This window comes from Garra rufa, chromosome 7, assembly GCF_049309525.1.
Source record: "Garra rufa chromosome 7, GarRuf1.0, whole genome shotgun sequence".
Classification (NCBI taxonomy): Eukaryota; Metazoa; Chordata; class Actinopteri; order Cypriniformes; family Cyprinidae; genus Garra; species Garra rufa.
In genome coordinates this window covers 28,465,956-28,487,438 of record NC_133367.1, presented here as the reverse complement: position 1 = coordinate 28,487,438, position 21,483 = coordinate 28,465,956, and the positions used below count along the sequence as shown (strand labels likewise).

The window sequence follows — 21,483 nt, the reverse complement described above, 5'->3', positions numbered from 1 at the left end:
GAGTATCTTTAAAGTATCTTTTCAGTTATTTAAATAATTGAATATTTCTTCATTTAAAAGTGAAGAAATATTAAATGGTATTAATGGGTTTATTTCTCCTAAAAGCCTACCAGGCACCATCAAAACATTTAGAGCTGTTCACTCTGGAAAATCGCATCGGAGCCGGAGCGACTGAGGACAAAGGCGGACCCAGAGAGAAGGAGGAGCCGGAGGGTCGAGGGAGCACGTGAAGCCAGTGGGATGACGGGCCATGGTGGAGACGAGGGAACTAGGAGCCAGGGTAAAGAGCTCAGAGGCTGGAGGTGGAAACGGGATCCTCACGCATAGGCGGACCTGGAGATTGAAAGGCCCAAAGCAGGTCAGAGCACCCAGATGGCACTGACTGAGGGTAAGCTGAGGGACTGATAAGAACCAGTGAAGACAGGGCTGAGGAACTGACTGGTGCTAGTAGAGAGAGGCTGGGTGGGAACTTGAAAGTCATAGGGAGCTCAGGAGATGCAGGAACATAGGGTATCACCTTCCCAACCAGTCTATCAAAGCCCTCGTTCTCCACCAAAACTCCCCTGGGAACAGGCGAAGTTGCCAGCTCACACACCTGGTCAGACCATTCTAGAGGCTCAGGCTTCGGTGCGATGATCAGCTCAGTGGTGGGTTCTTGCGCTAACTCTCATGTGACGACAGGCTCAGGCTCTCCATCTGTGGTGGGCTCAGGTGATTGCTCTGTGCAGTGGGACGATGGCCAGCAGATGTCAAATAGCCGTATATTAGATGACTTTAAAGGGATCATCGGATGCCCATTTTCAACCAGTTTATATGATCCTTAATAAAAAAAAGTCTTTAATATACTTTTGGTTAAAAATTCTCAATAGTAGTATAAAAAAACACCCTTTTACCGTGTCAAAATCAACTCAAAAAAACTCTCTGCTGCGGGATTATGAGACGTAATGTTTATATTAGCCGCATTTAGCAGCATGTAGCTGCATTTAGCGGCGAAACTTGCCAACAAGCACATTATTAAGAAAGGCCATTCGCAAAGATGCATAAAAAAACCTTTATACTCACTTCTGCTGTGGGTGAAGCTGTATCAGGAATGTTTCGCACAAACATAGAGGCATATGTCGATCAGGATCTGCGCTCTCCTTTTAAAAACAAAAGTAACATTTTCCTCTGCATCTTCAGCGGCTCAGATGTCGGGAGTAAATGATTACTGCTATGTTCATTATTACCTCCAACAACAGAACACCTCAATCAGAGACATTCTTGTCTTCCCCTGCACCTGAGTCACACAATGGCGACCAGAGTCAGACTGTTTCAGCTCGGTGAGGGCGGGTCTAAGGTAAGGCACACATGTCAATCAACTATCGTGGGAGTGGCCTCTGTCGGTGTGCCGTCACACCGACAAGAAGCTGAGAATTACCTGATTTTAAAAAGGGATATTACTTTTAAAGATTAAAAATATACCACTGGGTGGATTTTTATCATTGTAGGGTGGTTGTGTACAAACTGCCAACACACATTAATGTTCAAACAATATGTAAAAGTTAGTTTTGCATCCGATGACCCCTTTAAGATGTTTATGAATTAGAATGTGTGTAAAACTGACATCTTAGAGATGTCTGCTAGATGTTTGTATACAGCAGGTGCTTTTCAGATCAAGATATAGTTTGGGCAGCTCTGTTTTAAAAAGTCCCTTGTGTGGTCCTCAAGAGAGAGATCCTCCTGCTTGAGCATGGAGCTGGAAGGTGGTGTCCATGAGAGAACTAAAATAAACAAAAGAAAAAAATCCGCAACAAACTGTATCAGTGCTATGTAGCAACTCGGGAACAAGCAATGGAAAGAAAATAGTACTTTAATGACAACTGCTTAAGAAACAGGGGAAATGCAGGACAAAACCAGACTGTACACTCTTAAAAATAAAGGTGCTTCACGATGCCATAGAAGAAGCTTTTTTTGTTTAAAAGGTTCCATAAAGAACCTTTAACATCTGAAGAACCTTTATGTTTCACATTAATGTTTTCACATTAACATTCAGATTATAAAACAGAAAGAAAGAGATGGTTCTTTGAAGAACCTTTGACTGACTGGTTCTTTGTGGAACCAAAAATGGTTCTTCTATGCCATCACTGTGAAGAACCTCTTATAGAAATAAGAACGGACAAAGACTAAGGGAGAACTGAGGCCTTATAGACATGAACCAAACAAAGGGAACTAATGAGATTGTACACTGTGTACATATATCACTGTATCACAGATATTTTAATTTATAAGAATTAGAGGGACAAGTGGGCATACATTTTTGTGGTTATCTTAACAAGCGATATCAAATAAACTTAACTTGTATTGAATTCAAGATACTTAGATTAGTTCTTAAAATGTAGTAAAAAGATGTAGTAATTCTTAATTCTTGCACAAAATGCAGTAAAATTCACAATTATATTTAATTTTTTGCTTATTTGTTTTTACTCAATACATTTTTGCCTGCTTTTCAACTGCTTGCAAAGATGGTTTGTGTTGCAAAAGCAGAGCAGTTTCACCATGTTCAAGTTGGGTGTAGTAAATTAATGCTTCTAAAACCACATCTGAGCTGATAACCACAACTGTCCTGTGTTAGGGGTGTAGATTCAGAAGCAAAGATACTCAAGATACAAAGTTTGTGGTCTTGCTAGAAGTTTCCACTATGTACAGTATTGCATAAATGGCTTGCAGCTTGAAGCCACCAGTACATGTTCCTCATTCTCTTGAATGTTATGGAGACTGGGAAAGGACGTTTAATTACACAATAATATTTTAACTTATAAGAACATGGTAATAAGTCAAGCTTCGAGTCCCAATGTTGAGGGAACAACGTCTCTTCAAGTAAAAAAGGCCTTTAGCAGCAAAGTGAGTTTTTTGCAGGGCTTTTACCCTATGTCTTGTGAGCAGGAAACATACACTGTAACAAGATTACTGTGAAATTTACAGCAACTTGCTGGCAGTTGCTGTAATATATTCCACAGTATGCTGACTGAAAGTTTAATCACAGTAACTTACTGTACTACTGTAATTTTTATACAGTGAATATCACAGTACCATAATTGCATTCAGATTAATAGAATGCTCTTTTTGAATGAATTAATTCATGAATAAATTATTTTTCAACAAATAGTAATTAGTATACTGTACTATAATGAACATTACTGCATAAATTTTGTGCAGTCTAAAAAAAGACACTGTTTTTGTTACAAAAATAACATTTATTGACTTTAAATTGTGAAAACACATACAATAGCATAGCATACAATACATTTAAATTTTGTATTTTTCAGTGTGTAAACATTTTTTTATTTTGCATAAACCTAAAAATGTATAGATTCTAACTATAAAATCTTAAAATAAAAAGTGTTTTCAATATAATTTTTTAATATCAGTGAAAATAAACAATTAACATTTATACAGTGGTGGCCAAAATTATTAGAACACTAGTATTTTCACCAGCTAAAATCTCACAGAAATTCCACTGGATTATTACAATTAAGAGCAAAAATGAATGTTTGGAAATGTAAACTGATATTTCTTACTTACACTACAGCAAAATATAGAAATAACTGACTTAAAGCCATTTTTAGCTGGTAAAAACATTAGTATTCTAATCATTTTGGCCACCCATATATCAGTCTTCATATATTACAGACATCAATTAAGCTTATATTTTGGTATCTTTTCTTCAAAGCATTTTAAGTAAAACTGCTCTATATGTAGCAAGTGCAAACAGAAGACCAAAAATGGGATGCAATAATTCTGGTTTCTGCGCTTTAGGAGCACTGAAATATTACGGTTGCACTAGTAACGGCTGTACACAAAGCAGCACCGCCGTTTTATCAGGCATTATATGTTTAAAGTTTAGGTTTAAGATTAAATTAAAATGCCATCGACACGATTCTGAGGACAGTCGGTTCCCTTCAGATACATTCATATAAAGACATCCATACTGCATTTTGACTTTGAAACATGCAGCACGCATATATCATTGCCTTTTGAAGTTTAATCCAGCCCTATCACGATTCTTTTCTTTCTGTCCCTAACTGTAAAAGACCTTATAAAATTATAATTAAGACTTTTATTATACTGTTTAACGTATTAAAAACGTTGTGCGGTCTTAAATGTGAACGGAATTGAGGAGTTTTTAAGGACCTGATAGCCCGTCGAGCGCAGGCTGGTGAAACATTTGGCAGCCCGACTGGAAAACACAATAGCCCCAGGACATTGGGCTAGCGATTTTGCGAGTTTCCCTGTATTGTAATGTATTATAATATCCCAAAGACAATCGATGCATTGTGACAGCGGATATGTTACTAACATGTAACCATTAAATAACAAACATTAATTATTTGATAGACGGAGGCTTACGAGATCTGATGTCTTTTAGTCTGAGGCCGTTTCGTCTTTAACCCTTTCGTCCTGAGTGACGCAGTTTTGCTGACAATTGATGGCGTTTAGTTTGTGGCGCGAAGACATTTTAACTGATATACGAGGACTGACGCAGCTTGAGCAAAAGACACATAGCCCTATGAAAAATGTCTTGAAGTTATAACGCCTTACCTGTTTCTGCATTTTCGTCCGTTTTAAAGCAATATCCATCGCGCAGTATCTAGCAAGAGAAAAACACATGTGGCTGCAAATGGCTAATCCACAAACACACACAGACGCACTTCCAGATTTTATACAGCCATGACATTTCTTTACCGAAATAATGACTTGAGCAATAAAATGTTGCCATGCCTGAAAATATATCAAAATTTAATGCTTTTTGCAATAATATGCGAACACTTAACGGTTAATGTGGATGTCCTTCCGGTTCCACCCTCCCTCTCACGGTCGACTCTCTCTCTCTCACGCTCTCTGAAAGTTAAAGACCAATAATGTCTTGAGTGAAAACTGTAAAAATAACAATAATGACAAAAATTATGGAAAAATAAGGAAAAAATTGGAAAAAATACGCCCATTACTTCGGTTAATCCAGTTGAGAGAAAAATGCCGATCACAACTACTGTACTATGATTCACAGGAAAATATAATTGTACTGTAGAATTTCCCGCGGTTGTATTTTTACCCATGATGCATTACCGATTTACAGCAACATACTGTATACATATTCTACAGTATGGATTTGTTCATTTTACAGTAATAATGCTGTGAAAACTACAGAAATCTCCTGAATCAATTTGATAAAAACATCTTGTTTGCAGGAAATGTAACCCAAGGACTGGGTAAAGAAATAACCACTCATGGGTAATTGACATATGGCACATTTATTAAAACAATTTGAGTCAATTCAATGCAAAGTCAAGTAAAACAAAAGTCAAAAAACATTTTTAATAAACTTATGTATCCATGGCAGATATGCCGAAACCTTCATATAAACTTCAGGATGCTTAGGTGAATTACAGAGATCAGGGTCACCAAAAGATGTGACACCGACAGCAGTTTTTCCACAAACCAAAGGACCTCCTGAATCCCCCTATATTATACAAGTAAACAAAGATTAAGCTCACAATTTGAAGCTTTGAATCAATTAAAATGACAGTTTATCTTTTGTAGCCCACTTACAGTGCAACTTCCTCCATTGCCATATGTACACATCATCTCTGAGGCTAAATAGTCATTTTGCCCCCATTTATTTTCACATTTTGTGTTATCCATGATCTTCACATGTGTTTCCATGAGACGACTGCTAAGGGAGCCAATAGTATCAAGTCGTCCCCAGCCTGCAACACTGCAGACAGAATGCTCTACAGTCTCCTCTTCTTTCACTGGTATGGATATCCAATTGGCGTTCTCATTTTGTGTGACTTTTTTCTCTAGCTGTAGAAAATATAACAAAAATATATATGTACCTTCTACAAATTAATCATTTTGTCAGAACATATATTAAACTTATTTTAGGTCATTCCCTTAAATTAAGATTTAAGTATGTCTGACTATGTCTGCACTATGTTGAAAAGATGAATGAACAGTATTCAAATTAAACCATTTTAGGTAAAGTTTTAGAAATGCAAACATCTGTATAGATCCTATATTACAAATATTATAGATATTTTAAGATTTTAGTCTCATCTTTATGCTTACCAATTCTCAGAATTACAAAAATAGTAAGATAAACGTATAATGGCAGTAATTTAGCTATGACACGTCGCTCTGTAATACTTGATTCTGATTGGCCGATTGTCTATCACTACAACATGGCTGTATCCGAAATCGCCCCCTATACCCTCAAATAGGGCACTATTTGAGGGGACAGCCATTTTAAGTGGTGTTCGAAACCATAGTGGACGTTCTCGAGTGCACTCATTCAATCCCACAATGCACCGCAAAAACGAGTGTACAACCGATGTACGCTCAATAGCTAGAGATAACCCATAATGCACTGTGAGAGTCGCGCGCCGACTGAATTCCCGCGTCTCTCCAGACGATGGCGCCCGCAGCTGAATCATCCATCTGTTCATTTTACAACGCGCTCGTCCACTGCGTAATGCAGCGTACAACACAGGTACAAATTTGTTGTAAATTGATTATTAAATTGTTTAACCAAGGTTTATACATAAACTCCTTGACATAGTTCAAGATAAATCCTTTAATCTTACTACTCGAACTGTCCGTTTTAAATGATTGTTAAACAGTATAGCAATACTATGCAAAAGTGGCAGTCCTTCCGGTGCACTTAGTGTCCGAATTCACTCACTCGTTTTCATTCACTCCTTCAAGTGAACTGTACGAGTGGACTAATGTAGGGAATAGTGAATAGGGTATAGGGGGCGATTTCGGATACAGCCCATATCTTTGGCGCTATCACGTCTTCAAGCCGCGGTTTCGCGCTCATTTGTTTCAAACAAACGCGACTGGCGCCATCTTGTGTCTTTACCTCAGTGGATTTTTGTTGTGATGTACTGTAATACTGTACGTTGCAGTGGACTATTTGTTTTCCTTAGCAAAAGCTTCAAGTTGATATACAGGTACGATTATAAAACAGTTAGTAGATGTGTAAAACGATAGTAATATACAGTTGGAGAGTTTATTTTGCTATAACAAATGACTGTACTTTATAGACTATTTTGCTTATAAATAATATAGCCCAGATATGTTACATAGGTAGATATGATTTTAAACTAAAATTAAGTAGTAATACTAACAGACTGTTACCCTTAAAAGCATAATGTCGTTCATGACAGGTTCCGTAGTAAAGTTTGGATGCTTGTGGTAGGACTTAACCCCGATGTAGACAGAACCCTCAGTCTTATTTTTTAGATCATGTGCACCAACCACAACTGTCAGAGTCTGTGAACTGTTAAAATCATAAAGATTGTATTAACATTCAGTTTTGTTTTGTTCAGTTTTAGACTACAGAATGTCAAACACCAAACAATACACTTTACTTCTCTCGACAATGTGCAGCAGTCAAGACAAACTCATCAGAAACGAGGAATCCACCACAGGTATGTAGCCAGTTCCTTTGAACAGACACCATGTAAGGTCTGGAGTGGGGTTTTGCTTCCCAGCCATTCACTATACCCACATTCACACGAGCTGAGAGAGCAAGAGAGTGCTGTTGATTAGATCATTAACCAAATTAATTAATTTAGTAGTTCAGTCAGTCTCACCAGTGAAGGTCAGGTGTGGCAGCAGAGAGACCAGCAGGAGCAGAGAGATGATGGCCATCATGAAGACAATCAGTGAGCTTTCCCTGACAAAACACTTAGCCTATAAATAAAAAGGGGGTGGAGACCAGTGTTGCCAGATTGGGTGGATGATTTCAGCCCAAAAGCTTACCAAAACCTGCCCACTTCAGCTGTCAGTCCAAAAACCTAACCAATCTGGTAACACTGGTGGAGACATTGACTTCCTGGTAACTATTTCTCAAACCAGCTTCCAGGGCAGCATAATGCCACATCTAATGATCTCGAACAAATTCAAGTGAGCTGTAGACAAACAAAATAAACAATGACTGCAAGGCTTATTTTAACTAGAAATATATTTAAATCTGTATATGTTTACTACTAATCTGGTTTAGTATTTCCAACTCACTCAATATCGAATCAAGTTCATACTGAAGATGTAGATTAAAACTGAGTTGTTTTAAAGTGCATGCAACTAAATAGCCTACACATTCATTTGATTCTGCATACATTATTGATGACATCAAAAGATAGATTGCTCTGAGACATGTCAAGATGGCCAGGGTGGATGTGGTTGGGCAGTAACAGTCATGCAACTAGAACAGCAGTTGAGCTCATAAGCTTGAGTCAAAGTAAAAACAGTGAATGGGGAGAACTTCCTGTTTTTTCATAAAATAATCTCACTTGTGATCAATGAGTATTTTTAAATTAGCATACCCTAATAAGTGTATTAAAAACAATACATCAGAATGCCAGACTGACACTTGTGGTAAACATGGGCAGCGCTTGATGTTTGCAGGAAGCAGCTTTTTACTAGAACTTTATCAGAATGTACAATCACATGATGAGTTCGAATAGAAGCAAGCACGTCTTATCAGCAAGAAAAACATAGCAACTTTCACACCAACTGCAATGTTCATTTAAATGTGTTTACTTTTTTCTTACAAACACTGTTTTAATTTATGACTTTTTGCATCAAATGTATTTATACAGACAAAAACAGTTCAAAGGTTTGTGGTTGGTAAGATTTTTTAAGTTTTATACTCGCCAAGGCTATTTGATCAAAAATACAGTAAACAAGTGATACTTAGGCTCAATACCAATTCTACCCCTTACCCCTACACTTAGCTCTACCCCTCCGTTTGGCGCGTTCACGTGAAGGGGTAGAGGTGTCTCATTTCTCTTTTGGTTGGAGGGGTAGGGGTAAGGGGAAGGGCCAGATAGCCCTCCAAACGAAGATTTTTCAGGACCTCACTTCAAACGAAGGGCTAAGAGAAATTTCCAACATGGCTGCTCACTCGAGCAAGCAGACTCGTAAATATAAGTAATTTTTGCCTTTAATAAGGATTTTGATGACAATGTTTCATTATATGTATATTACCTTCAATCTTGTGTTTGTGTTTATGGTGTTGTTTTGTAAATAAACGTTTGCAAAAAAATCGCTAAAGTTTGCTAGCAGATAGCACTGATTGCACGATATTACAAAATATATTTTTATGTCATACACTTGACTGCATGTTAGAAACATGAAAGACCAGTGGCACGGCAATTTGCAACGGTGGTGTAGTGGATGGTGTACGCAGGTATACGGTGTATACACACTTCCACTTTTTAAATCCCCTCTGATGCGCATTATTCAGTAGTGTCCTGCATTCGCCAAAATCATGGCAGTCCACCACATCCAGTCATGTGAATAAATGTAAATATTCGCTAAAAACACCAAATAAAGGCAGTGATGATGCAGTCAGGACCGTGGAGCCGGCTTGCTTTGAAATGTATTTGATGATTGCGCCTAATGCACCTGCGCCCGATACGTCTACCGCACCAGTAATTTAAATCAGTACATAATAATAAAAACGATACCTTACAAATAAAAAGAAGCTGATTTTTACGATCAGAAATTTCTTAAACCAGTGAACTCCTGTAAACATTTTAGTCCAAGGATCCAGAAAACGAACGCATTCAAATAGAAAGTTGAAAACGAAATTCACAAATGAAGCATATACTTCTCCAGGCACCACTACACTGATTAGCAATTTGCCGCATGTGATAATGCGTTGTTTGTTTTGCTTACGGCCACATGTGAATGAACGGTGCGTACACCGTACATTTGTACTTTTTGAAACATGACAACATTTTGACATCTTGGAATGAGTGATTAACATCGGCGCATGTCCTCTGACGTAACATTAGGAACTAGCGACAACCTATGATGACGTATAACAGTGTTGTAGTGGTGTCCCATTTCTTAGGGGAAATATTTTAGCCCTTCCCCTTTACACTTTGTTTCAAGGGACAAGGGGAAGGGGCGAGGGGTAGGCGAAGGGGTAGAAAATAGAATTAGGATTGGGCCTTACTGTTTAAAATAACTGTTTTGTATTTTAATGTATTTGAACAAGTAATTTCTTCCTGAAATGCACAGCAGTCACTTGATCTTTCAGAAATAATTCTAATATGCGTATTTGCTGCTCAAGAAACATTTCTTATGATTATTAATGTTAAAAACCATTGTGCTACTTAATAGTTTTGTGGCGGCTGATACGTTTTAAAAGAAAAGCATCTCTTACTGACCCCAAACTTTAGATTTTTTTTAGTCAGTTGGCATGTCCTTTTGCGTTTATTTTCAATAGCATACTGTAAATGTTTATGATGGTTGTCTTCAGAAACCAACCATCTGGTTAAAAAAATACAATTTCTGATTAATCAAAGTCTCTAGACAGTATGTCAATGTATATTTTGTTTATTGAAACAAGATTTCAGAGGAAAAGCTCAACTTATCTATAAAAAAAAATCACCCCATTTCATCTAAGAATTAACTGCCATTTCCAATTATGCTTTTTATCCATGGAAGAAATGCTGAAATCTTAGTATAAACTTCAGGTAGCTCTGCTGAATTGCAGATATCGGGGTCACCAAAGGAAGTGATACCAACTGCAATGTTTCCACAAACCAAAGGACCTCCTGAATCGCCCTGTTAAGAAACAGATCAACACTTCAGTCACATGCTGTCATAATTCATAACTAGTTCGCATATTAAGATTTGGTAAATTAAATGTTGTTTTTTCACATACATCACAGCTTCCTCCATTTCCATGTACACACATCATCAGTGAAGCTGAAAAGTCTTCCTCGCCCCATTTGCTTTCACATTTCTTGTTATTCATGACCATCACATTTGCCTCCATGAGGTGACTGCTTTGCGCGCCATTAGTTTCTAAAAGTCCCCAGCCTGCGATACTGCAATTAGAACCAGCTTCGATATCGTCTTCTTTCGCTGGTATGGATATCGCCTTGATATTTTTGTTCGGTTGTGCATTTTTTTCTAACTGTAAACCAAAGATTTGATTATGTTCTATAACAGATTGGATGTTACTCTGCATTAAAAAGTTTACTAAGGTCAGTTAAGTGCAGTTTGTTACCTTCAAAAGCAAGATGTCATTATGAAAGGTTTCGCTGGTATAGTGCGGATGGGGATGGTATGAATCCACTTTGATTCGGACTGAATTCTCATTTTTATTTCGTAGGTCATGTGCACCTAGTACAACTGTCAGACCTTGAGCACTGTTAGAAAAAAACAAGATTTATTTAGCACTTTTTCACAGTCCGCTGTATTCATGAATATATTCTGGAAGTGTGCTGATTTGGTAGCCATGATTATAATCGTTATTATAATATTATATTAATTATAATATACAACGTATTTATCAGTGCCATCAGTTGACATTAGTTAGTCTACTAATATTTCAAAAACTGGTAGTTGCACAGATACTTAGTAGAAAGTCGAAACAAAGTATTACCTTTTATTATCTAAAATGTAGTTAATTAATACTACTTACCTGTTTCGGCAGTGTGCAGCAGTCATGACAAACCTATCAGAAATGAGGAATCCACCACAGATATGCTGATTCTTCGTTTGAACAGACACCATGTAAGGTCTGGAGTGGGGTTTTGCTTCCCTGCCGTTCACTATACCCACATTCGCACGAGCTGAGAAAGAGAGAGATAGTGTTAGTTATTAAGTTTTAGTTAGTGAGTTCTTCTTTACTGTCTTAAATGTGCTATGCAACTTTGTTTATTAGTATTTTGTTTGATCAGTCTCACCAGTGAAGGTCAGGTGTGGCAGCAGAGAGGCCAGCAGGAGCAGAGAGATGATGGTCATCATGAAGACAATCAGTGAATCAATGAGCTCTCCTTGACTGTATTCGGTATAAATACAGTATAATATACTGTATAGGAGGGTGGAGAAACTGAGCTTCCTGTAACTTGTTGCTTTTCAGTTTGTGGTAACAGTAGCTATACAGATAGTAATATTTGATAATACTTCAGTTGTTAAACCACTAGATTTGTGGCATTTGATTAATGTGAAGCCATTAACTTGCAGACAGTGCACAGAGCTTTGTGCACGAAGAAGCAGATGTGAATCTAGCCATGTTTTCCTCTAGCGTGAGATAAGAAGACTATCATGTTTAGCAAATCATTAACATTAACTTGAGGGATTAGTTCACTTCTAGAATAAATGTCATCCAAGATGTTCGTGTCTTTCTTTCTTCAGTCGCAAAGAAATAAGTTTTTTTGAGGAAAACATTCTAGGATTTTTCTCCATATAGTGGACTTCAATGGGGATCAGTAGGTTGAAGGTCCAAATTGCAGTTTCACTGCAGCCTCAAAAAGGCTCTTATCTAGCGAAAGGATCAGTAATTTTCTCAAAAAAAGAAAATATATATATATATATATATATACTTTTTAACCACAAATGCTCTTCTTGCACTAGCGTGTCTTCATGCGCTATGTGATCACGTTGGAAAAGACATGCATGGTTAGTTCTTCATCTGTGTACTTTGCATAAAAAAGTAAAAAATACAAAATCTTATTGTCTCCTCCAACTTCAAAATCGTCCAACATCGTTTTACCTTATTTTGTAAAGAGTGTTTGACTTTGCACGTTCGCTTTGTAAACACTGGGTTGGTACTTCAGCCTTCGTCACATTGTTGAGCTAGTGCAAGGCGAGCATTTATGGTTAAAAAGTATTGAAATTTGTATTTTTCTTAGAAAATGACTGATCGCTTTGCTAGATAAGACTCTTATTCCTCGGCTGGAATCGCGTAGAGCCCTTTGAAGCTGCAATTTGGACCTTTAATCCATTGATCCCCATTAAAGTCCACTATATGGACAAAAATCCTGGAATGTTTTCCTCAGAAAACTTTATTTGCGAATGAAAAAGAAAGACATAAACATCTTGGATGACAAGGGGATGAGTAAATTATCAGAAAATGTTTGTTCTGGAAGTGAACTAATCCTTTAAGTCAGGGGTCATCAAACTTGATCCTGGAGGGCCGTTGTCCTGCAGGGTTTAGCTCCAACTTGCCTCAACACAGCTGCCTAGAAGTTTCAAGTATACCTAGTAAGACCTTGATAAGCTGGTTCAGGTGTGTTTGATTAGGGTTGGAGCTAAACTCTGTAGGACACCGGCCCACCAGGACTGAGTGTGGTGACCCCTGCTTTAAGTGATCTTAAACTAGTCTTTGAGCTGTTTTAAGCATCACTACTTCGCCCTCATTCAACTTTACATTTTGATCTAATTGAAACTCAACCATCATGTTCTGTTTTTAACAGTCATCACCGGTAGAGGGCGCACTGAACATGCTTCCCAAAACTCTGTGTATTTTACTACAGAGGTCTTTAAACCTGCTCCTGAGGTCCCACCTTCTTACAGAATTTAGCTCCAACTCTTATCAAACACACCTGAACCAGTTAGTCAAGCTATTTAGGATCTCTTGATAACACAAACGCAGGTGAGCTGAAGCTTGGAAATTTGACATTGGGTTCCAGGAGCAAGGTTGAAGACCTCTGTTTTACAAAATGCTGAGTGATAGAAAAATGTATTATCTGTATTCAACCTAAGTATGTGAAAGTGTTTGCATATGTGATGATAAACATTGGTTACATGACCCTGATAAGTTAGTCTAATTTTATTTTGCATATTCAGTGTAATGCATTTCCTATATGGGCCATTCTACAGAATTGGTCCAAAGTCAGAGTTGGAAACGTCTTGAAAAAAGTGTCTTTTTTTTTTATTTTATTTTTTTTATTGTATGTATGCAAATTGTATAATATCCAAAGTATACATTTCTAGTAACTGTGCAGTTAATTCTCATATGTGACCCTGGACCACAAAACCAGTCTTAAGTCGCTGGGGTATATTTGTAGCAATAGCCAAAAATACATTGTATGGGTCAAAATTATTGATTTTTCTTTTATGTCAAAAATCATTAGGAAATTAAGTAAATATCATGTTCCATGAAGATTTTTTGTAAAATTCCTACTGTAAACCTATCAAAATGTCATTTTTGATTAGTAATATGCATTGCTTAAGAACTTAATTTGGACAACTTTAAAGGTGATTTTCTCAGTATTTTGATTTTTTTGCATCCTCAGATTTCAGATTTTCAAATAGATGTATCTCGGCCAAATATTGTCCTATCCTAACAAACCACACATCAATAGAAAGCTTATTTATTGAGCTTTCATATGATGTATATATCTCAGTTTTGTAAAATTTAACCTTATGACTGGTTTTGTGGTCCAGGGTCACATATTGTATTTTCAGAAATTTGTCACTACCAAAACACTAATAATAATTGAATTAGAAGGGTTATATTGACCTATTAAGATTTTGCTTACATCTACATTGTAAATACATTTTTTGCTATTTTATTAAAAATGATCAGAGGTAAATGAATAATAATTACAATTTAAACAATATTTAACAGATTTGTTATATTTTTAATCCATTTTTTCATTGTAAAAGGCAAAAAGCTAATCATACTGATTTCAAAGTTAAAGATTTCAAAAACCAAAAACTATCATAACATCTTAGTTGAAAATTCAGCATAAAATTTTTGACAAAACATCTGATGTTTCAGTAGTGATAGCACATTTTCGGTGGTGACAGTAATGTTGTGGTAGCGATAACAGAATTTTACCTTGCATACTAAAACACTGAAACATACTAATATACAACACACTCACGTAACTGTATAAAAATTGTAAAACAAAACTCTACAAAAATATTTGTTTATTTCCCTCAAATAAAGGATTATGTGTTCCCTTTTGTCACTACAGAAACAATGAGGACATGTTTCGGTCGTGACTGTTTGGGTAGTGACAATTTTCTGGGATAACACCCAAAAAAACAAAGATGTTACTAACGAAATGCCACCAAATGTTTCGATGGTGACAATTTGAGATGCTTTTGAACCTAGCTCAAATATGCTAATCAGCACATGGTTAACTAGCACAGTTCTGAACAGTGGTTCACATATAAAAACTAAATGTTATGGAATAACAAAAAAGTGTGCTTAATTGCAGGAAAAAGGTGTTTGGTAGTGACATTCGGTAGTGACTTTTGAACACATTTACCTATAACTCATGGGGCCTATCTACTCACACCTTGTAGCTATGAGAGAGCACCCCTGATCATAAATGTAGGGGTGTAGTTAAAATCAGTCTAAAACATACAGGGTTTCATGAAAATGCAGGGCACATTTTTAAAAATTACAATTTTTAAATTTTACAAAGAAAATATTTAAAATATATATATAATTTTTAACTTTACTTTTTAAAAGAATCAAAAAGATACTTTTAAAAACAACAGAGAGTTATTGTTAAATAAAAAATAATTTTCATAAGCCATTTTCTATAGCCACATCCCAATTAAAAGTGCCAATACATGATACCAATTTTATATATATTAAGCTTACTGATATTTAAATATTATTGTCGGTTTCAATAGAGAAATGAAAGATTTAAGTAAACATCTAAGATTTGAATACTTAAATGCTTTTTAAATGTGTGTTTGTTTGTTTTGTTTTTTTGGGGGGTTTTTTTTGGTTGTGGGACATCAGTTTGCACCAATTCTTTAGAGTGGCCCATATACTTCCATTGCACTTTGCATTTTTTTTTTCTCAGATTAAAGTTTGCAGACTGAAAATAGCCTGCTGTGTAAAACTTGAAGAAATCTGACAACCCTAAGGATGCATGTGGTAAAAGTTCACAGCTCAGTGTCAAAAGCTGTAAAAAAAAAAGATGCATGGTGTTGCATTTAACACGTATTGAGGTATGTGAAAAGGGAACTAGACAGACAATAGTCATTTTAGCACATTACAGGTATTGTTTGTACAAGTAGAGCAGGGGCCTTTTCATCAGCCTTTGACATTAAGTACTATAATTGTATTTTTTTTTCTTATTAACTACTGTCAATACACTACTGTTGCAGTATCATGAAGTTATAACAGGACAGTTTAACTTGTTGCTTGACACACAATGCTTTTAATGAAAGAACATTTGAGATAAAATGTTAAACTGTTGAAGACAGTTTTTATTGAGCACTACACATTTCCAATTATATTCTTGATCCATGGAAGAAATGCTGAAATTTTAGTATACACTTCAGGATGCTTAGGTGAATTACAGTGATTATAGTCACCAAAAGATGTGACACCAACTGCAGTGTTTCCACAAACCAAAGGACCTCCTGAATCCCCCTGTTAAGAAACACAGATTAACACATCACTAAAGTGCCACTTAATACACTTCTCTGAAGTGTAATATAAATTGAAATACTGCTACTACTAATAATTACTATTTTTATTAATTATATTCATAATTTTATAAATAAATTAGTTTTTTTGTGCATGATTTATATTTTACATACACCACAGGTTCCTCCTTTGCCATATACACACATCATCTGTGAAGGTAAGAAGTCCTTCCCCCAACTCCTTTTACATTTGGCTTTATTCATGATTTTCACATTAGCTTCCATGAGGATTGGGCTCTGAGTGCCATTAAGAACTGAACTTCCCCAGCCTGCGACGCTGCAGACAGAATCAGTTTCGATGTCTTCTCCTGTCATTGGTATTGAAATCCACTTGACATGTTTTTTCTTTTTGACTTTTTTCTGGAGCTGAAATCAAAAACAGAATTATTGTTAAATGAATAGTGCACCCAAAAACTAAAAATTTAAAATCTCACCCTCAAGCCATGTAAGATGTAGATTTTTTTTTCTTCATTGGAGCAGAATTGGAGAAACTTGACTCCAGTCCATCAGTTACTGTCTTGTAAAGTGAAAAGCTGCATGTTTGTACGAAACAAATCCATTGAGCCACTGACATATTTGTTTTCACTTGAAAACAGAGCTCGATATGTGCATATTTCACTCCTGTTTCAGAAAAGACTCATATTAAGAAGATTTTAAGGCAGATCTTAAGCCCGATTTGCTCTTCTAAACTATTGTTTTTTTTTTGTTTGTTTGTTTTGTTTTTTTAATTGTTTAAGAATCCTACTTTTTCGAACTTGTCCTAGACAGTTTGTCTGATTTTCACCACAATTGGCTCAGATCATCAGACTATGCTGGTGTCACGTATCTGGTCTATCTCGTCATGAACTCTAGCACACACATTCTGGACTGCAAACCCCATAAGCCACTGCACCAATCACTGCACACAGCTGCTCCTCGTTTCCCACTGAACTGATTGCTGCATACCCCTGTTTATCATTTACCCACATGCATTTAAGCCACTCACACACACAGCCACCTTGCGAAGTCTTATTGTTCCTATGGTCGTAATTCTAAGCGTTTATCTCTGTGTTGGATTCTCTGTGTATGACTCTGGACTGTGTACCCCGTTGACGATTCCTGCTACCTGCCATTGCGACCATTGCCTGTCTATTGAACTGTTTCCCGGATTACCTACGTTGTTCCTGTTTTCTGGTGATTATTCCTGCCTGTTGACACATCCCAATAAATGCTGCAAATGGATCCGCACGTCTCAGTCTGACTCTCTCTGTGACAGAAGACTTCGCCACTACAAGGATCCAGCAGCTTTATTCTCCAGCATCACAATATGGACCCGCATGAGTCTGTAAGCAAGATGGCCTCCCTTCTAGAGTCTCTTGACAAGATGACCTCCCTTCTAGACTCTGTTCGCAAAATGGCTGCCCTTCCAGAGTCTGCTCTCAAGATGGGCCCCCTTCCACAGCCATGGCACAAGATGGCTACCATCAAATCAGTGACTGCGCCGCCAGAGCGCCCTCCAGTGACCGCTCGCTCAGAGCCTGCTCTTCCAGAGTCTCCGCTGGAGACGCCCAGCCCTCCTGAATCTCCGCTGGGGTCGTCCAGTTCTCCAGAGCCCGCTCCTCAAGACAGCCTTCCAGAGACTCCGCTGGTTCCGCCCAGCCTTCCAGAGACTCCGCTGGTTCCGCCCAGCCTTCCAGAGACTCCGCTGGTTCCGCCCAGCCTTCCAGAGACTCCGCTGGTTCCGCCCAGCCTTCCAGAGACTCCGCTGGTTCCGCCCAGCCTTCCAGAGACTCCGCTGGTTCCGCCCAGCCTTCCAGAGACTCCGCTGGTTCCGCCCAGCCTTCCAGAGACTCCGCTGGTTCAGCCCAGCCTTCCAGACACTCCGCTGGTTCCGCCCAGCCTTCCAGAGCCTCCGCTGGTTCCGCCCAGCCTTCCAGAGCCTCCGCTGGTTCCGCCCAGCCTTCCAGAGCCTCCGCTGGTTCAGCCCAGCCTTCCAGAGCCTCCGCTGGTTCCGCCCAGCCTTCCAGAGCCTCCGCTGGTTCCGCCCAGCCTTCCAGAGCCTCCGCTGGTTCCGTCCAGTCGTCCTGAGATTCCTGTCTGCCCGGTTCTGGCCACGGAGGCCATGTATGAACTGGCCATGTATGAACTGTGCGGGTTCCCACCCACCCTCCCTGCTGCTCCAGTCCCGCCACCTCTGTCTCCTGACAGTCCCTCTGCTCACCCACATCCCACCTTCTGTGCAGAGGACTCGCAGTGGGATTGCCAGTCTTCATCGGTGTCCAGACTGAAGGATCCCTCACCATCACCTCCAGTCTCAGAGTCCTGGACTCCACCTCGGCCCTCCGACCCTGCAGCTCCACCCTGGCTCTGTGCTCCCTCGTCTCCGTTGTCGGCCATCGGCCCACCAGCTCCTCCGGGCTCCATCGTCTCTCAGGCTCCGCCCCGGTCAGTCGTCGCCCCACCTTCGCCTCTGGACTCTACTCCTCCGGCTGCGCCTCATCACTCCGTCCTGCCGGCTCTGTGGACCTCCTCCCTCCCGTGGGCACAGCCTCGATCCTCTATCACTCCGGCTCCGCTGTGTACCTCCGGACCTCCATCTCCGCCGAGGTCGCCAGAGCCTTGGGCTCCGCCTTGGCCCTCCGGATCCTCGGTGTCACCTAGGACCATCGACTCTCCGGTTCCGCCTCGGGCTCCACCGGCTCCACCTCCGTCGGTCGGCCCCATGCAGGAGCCAACCCTTCCTCCGCCATGGCTTCTCCCTCCGTCGGCTCCGCCTCAGTTCGTGGTTCCAGTACCCCTACATGGACCTGGCCCTCCATCCCTCCCCCTGTTCCGCCTCCGCTCCACCACCCTCCAGGTTGTATTAGGTGGTTAGAGCGTCTGGAAGCCGCTCCTTGGGGAGGGGCTCTGTCACGTATCTGGTCTATCTCGTCATGAACTCTAGCACACACATTCTGGACTGCAAACCCCATAAGCCACTGCACCAATCACTGCACACAGCTGCTCCTCGTTTCCCACTGAACTGATTGCTGCATACACCTGTTTATCATTTACCCACATGCATTTAAGCCACTCACACACACAGCCACCTTGCGAAGTCTTATTGTTCCTATGGTCGTAATTCTAAGCGTTTATCTCTGTGTTGGATTCTCTGTGTATGACTCTGGACTGTGTACCCCGTTGACGATTCCTGCTACCTGCCATTGCGACCATTGCCTGTCTATTGAACTGTTTCCCGGATTACCTACGTTGTTCCTGTTTTCTGGTGATTATTCCTGCCTGTTGACACATCCCAATAAATGCTGCAAATGGATCCGCACGTCTCAGTCTGACTCTCCTTGTGACAGCTGGCAAAAAGTTATGGAATTTAAGTTGAGTTGTCATACCATTTCGAATAAACGCATTCTATAAAAAGCACACACAAATATTCTGTGCAGTACCACCTAGTGGTCAGGAGATGTATGTCTATACGAAATATGGTTATTTTTGCTTATAACTTCTCAGTGGTTTGGCCAAAACTGTTCTCTATAAATTCAGTGGATTATGCCGAGTCAAACCATATCAAATACCATACCTATATCAGCCATTTTGGGCATCGGCCATTTTGAATTTTGTTAAAAAAAAATTGATATATTTTACGAATGTATACGAAACTCGGTATGTGTCGTCGTTTGGGGGCAGCACCACCTTCTGGCCAAAAGTTATAAAGAAATTTCCAAAAATGCTAATAAATTTGTTTAAATTAGCCTATTGTAATGAAACTGGTCTTGATATATTCCTTGGATAATGGCAAGAACATTGATACAAATTATGCCATTATTGGATTAACTTCATGGCCGCCATTTTGATTCATGTTAACACTTATTGTTGACAAAAAGTGTCGAAATACGGAACAGTTTTCGTTTAACTCATCAACATATTTGCTAGAAAAATGCCAAACTGCATCTGAGGCTGTATCTCTGTAACGCTGTGACATATTGACACTAAATTGTCACCTCATATTGACCATTCCACATCAATTTGGTAACAGCGCCACCTACTGGTCAAAAGTAATAAATCATCTAATTTAAGAACTAGTCAGACCGACTAATAGTTAACCAAGAGATAATTATTCTTACTTTTCTGACTCAAATTAGGCCAGTCTATCTTTCTGTAACCAACTTATGACCAGTCTTATGAAGAAAAACAAATTAGATTTGATTAGTAACTTTTTAAGATTAATCTTAGCCGTTTATGCAACTGGTCCCAGATATCAGTTTGGGTAATTTGTATTTGTGTACCCTCAAAAGCATAATGTCATTGCGATGAGGTGTTTTAGAATAATCTAGATGTTTGTGATAGGACTTCACTTGGATGCGGGCTGCTCCTTCCATCGTATTTAGGTTATGTGCCCCAACCACAATTGTCAGAAATTCTGATCTGTTTAAAGAAACATTTATTATGTTTTCAGCCTTTCTTTATTCTTTAAGAAAATGCTGTGGTAAAATGATGAAATCATTTACTTGAAATTATGATTTTAATTCATGATTACAGCTTAGACAAAACTACAAATTTACCTATTTCGACAATGGGCTGCAGTCAACACAAACTCATCAGAAATGAGGAATCCACCACAGATATGAGTCTTATTCGATTGAAGAGAAACCATGTAAGGTCTGGAGTGGGGTTTTGCTTCTTTGCCATTCACTATACCCACATTCACACGATCTGAGAGAAAGATACTGCTGTCAGTCACCTTATCCAGCACATACCAATTAAATATATATTCATTCTTACCAGTGAAGGTCAGGTGTGGTAGCAGAGAGGCCAGCAGGAGCACAGAGATGGTGATCATGATGAAGACAATCAGTGAGTGTTTGCAGTAGAAACAGAGTATAAATATAAGGCTGGGCAGAGAGTCTGTTTCTCAGCTTGTGATATCAGTAACACTTTTTAAATTCTTGTTAAACCTTGTGGTCTTATGTCCAAAACCAAAACTTGTTACCATCATGTTGCACCTTTTCTAGCAGGCATCAACACTAGCACTGATGTGTGAAAAATGCAAGAGCGAAAGTATCTTTAAGGCAAGTCGGTGTACTCCATGACCAATACTGTAATGTGCTGAGACATTTTTTTCTACATAGGTAGTACATATCTACAAATACAATTTGAATATTAAAAATAGGTCTGATTCAGCGATTCCATAACATTCCAAATCAGCACTATATTCGGAGAAGAAAAAAAAATCTGGGAGTTCTGCATTTCCACACAAAATCC

At 38.8% G+C, this 21,483-nt stretch overlaps 3 protein-coding genes across 3 annotated transcripts; all 3 read right to left on the bottom strand.

Annotated features, from left to right (window-relative positions):
* Positions 1–289: 289 nt before the first annotated feature.
* LOC141338087 (mast cell protease 4-like) lies at positions 290–7,692 on the bottom strand. Its single transcript, XM_073843651.1, has 6 exons — positions 7,635–7,692; positions 7,410–7,560; positions 7,177–7,318; positions 5,587–5,841; positions 5,348–5,497; positions 290–664 (listed from the first exon to the last, which is right to left on the bottom strand). The coding sequence occupies exons 1-6, from the start codon at positions 7,690–7,692 to the stop codon at positions 290–292; spliced, it is 1,131 nt and encodes a 376-aa protein (XP_073699752.1).
* A 2,769-nt stretch (positions 7,693–10,461) lies between these two features.
* LOC141338086 (mast cell protease 1A-like) lies at positions 10,462–11,808 on the bottom strand. The gene is made up of 5 exons (XM_073843649.1): positions 11,751–11,808; positions 11,486–11,636; positions 11,069–11,210; positions 10,721–10,975; positions 10,462–10,620 (listed from the first exon to the last, which is right to left on the bottom strand). Exons 1-5 carry the CDS (start codon positions 11,806–11,808, stop codon positions 10,462–10,464), a joined length of 765 nt encoding a protein of 254 aa, XP_073699750.1.
* A 4,228-nt stretch (positions 11,809–16,036) lies between these two features.
* LOC141338722 (granzyme G-like) lies at positions 16,037–21,061 on the bottom strand. The gene is made up of 5 exons (XM_073844334.1): positions 21,004–21,061; positions 20,784–20,934; positions 20,508–20,646; positions 16,363–16,614; positions 16,037–16,192 (listed from the first exon to the last, which is right to left on the bottom strand). Exons 1-5 carry the CDS (start codon positions 21,059–21,061, stop codon positions 16,037–16,039), a joined length of 756 nt encoding a protein of 251 aa, XP_073700435.1.
* Positions 21,062–21,483: the final 422 nt, after the last annotated feature.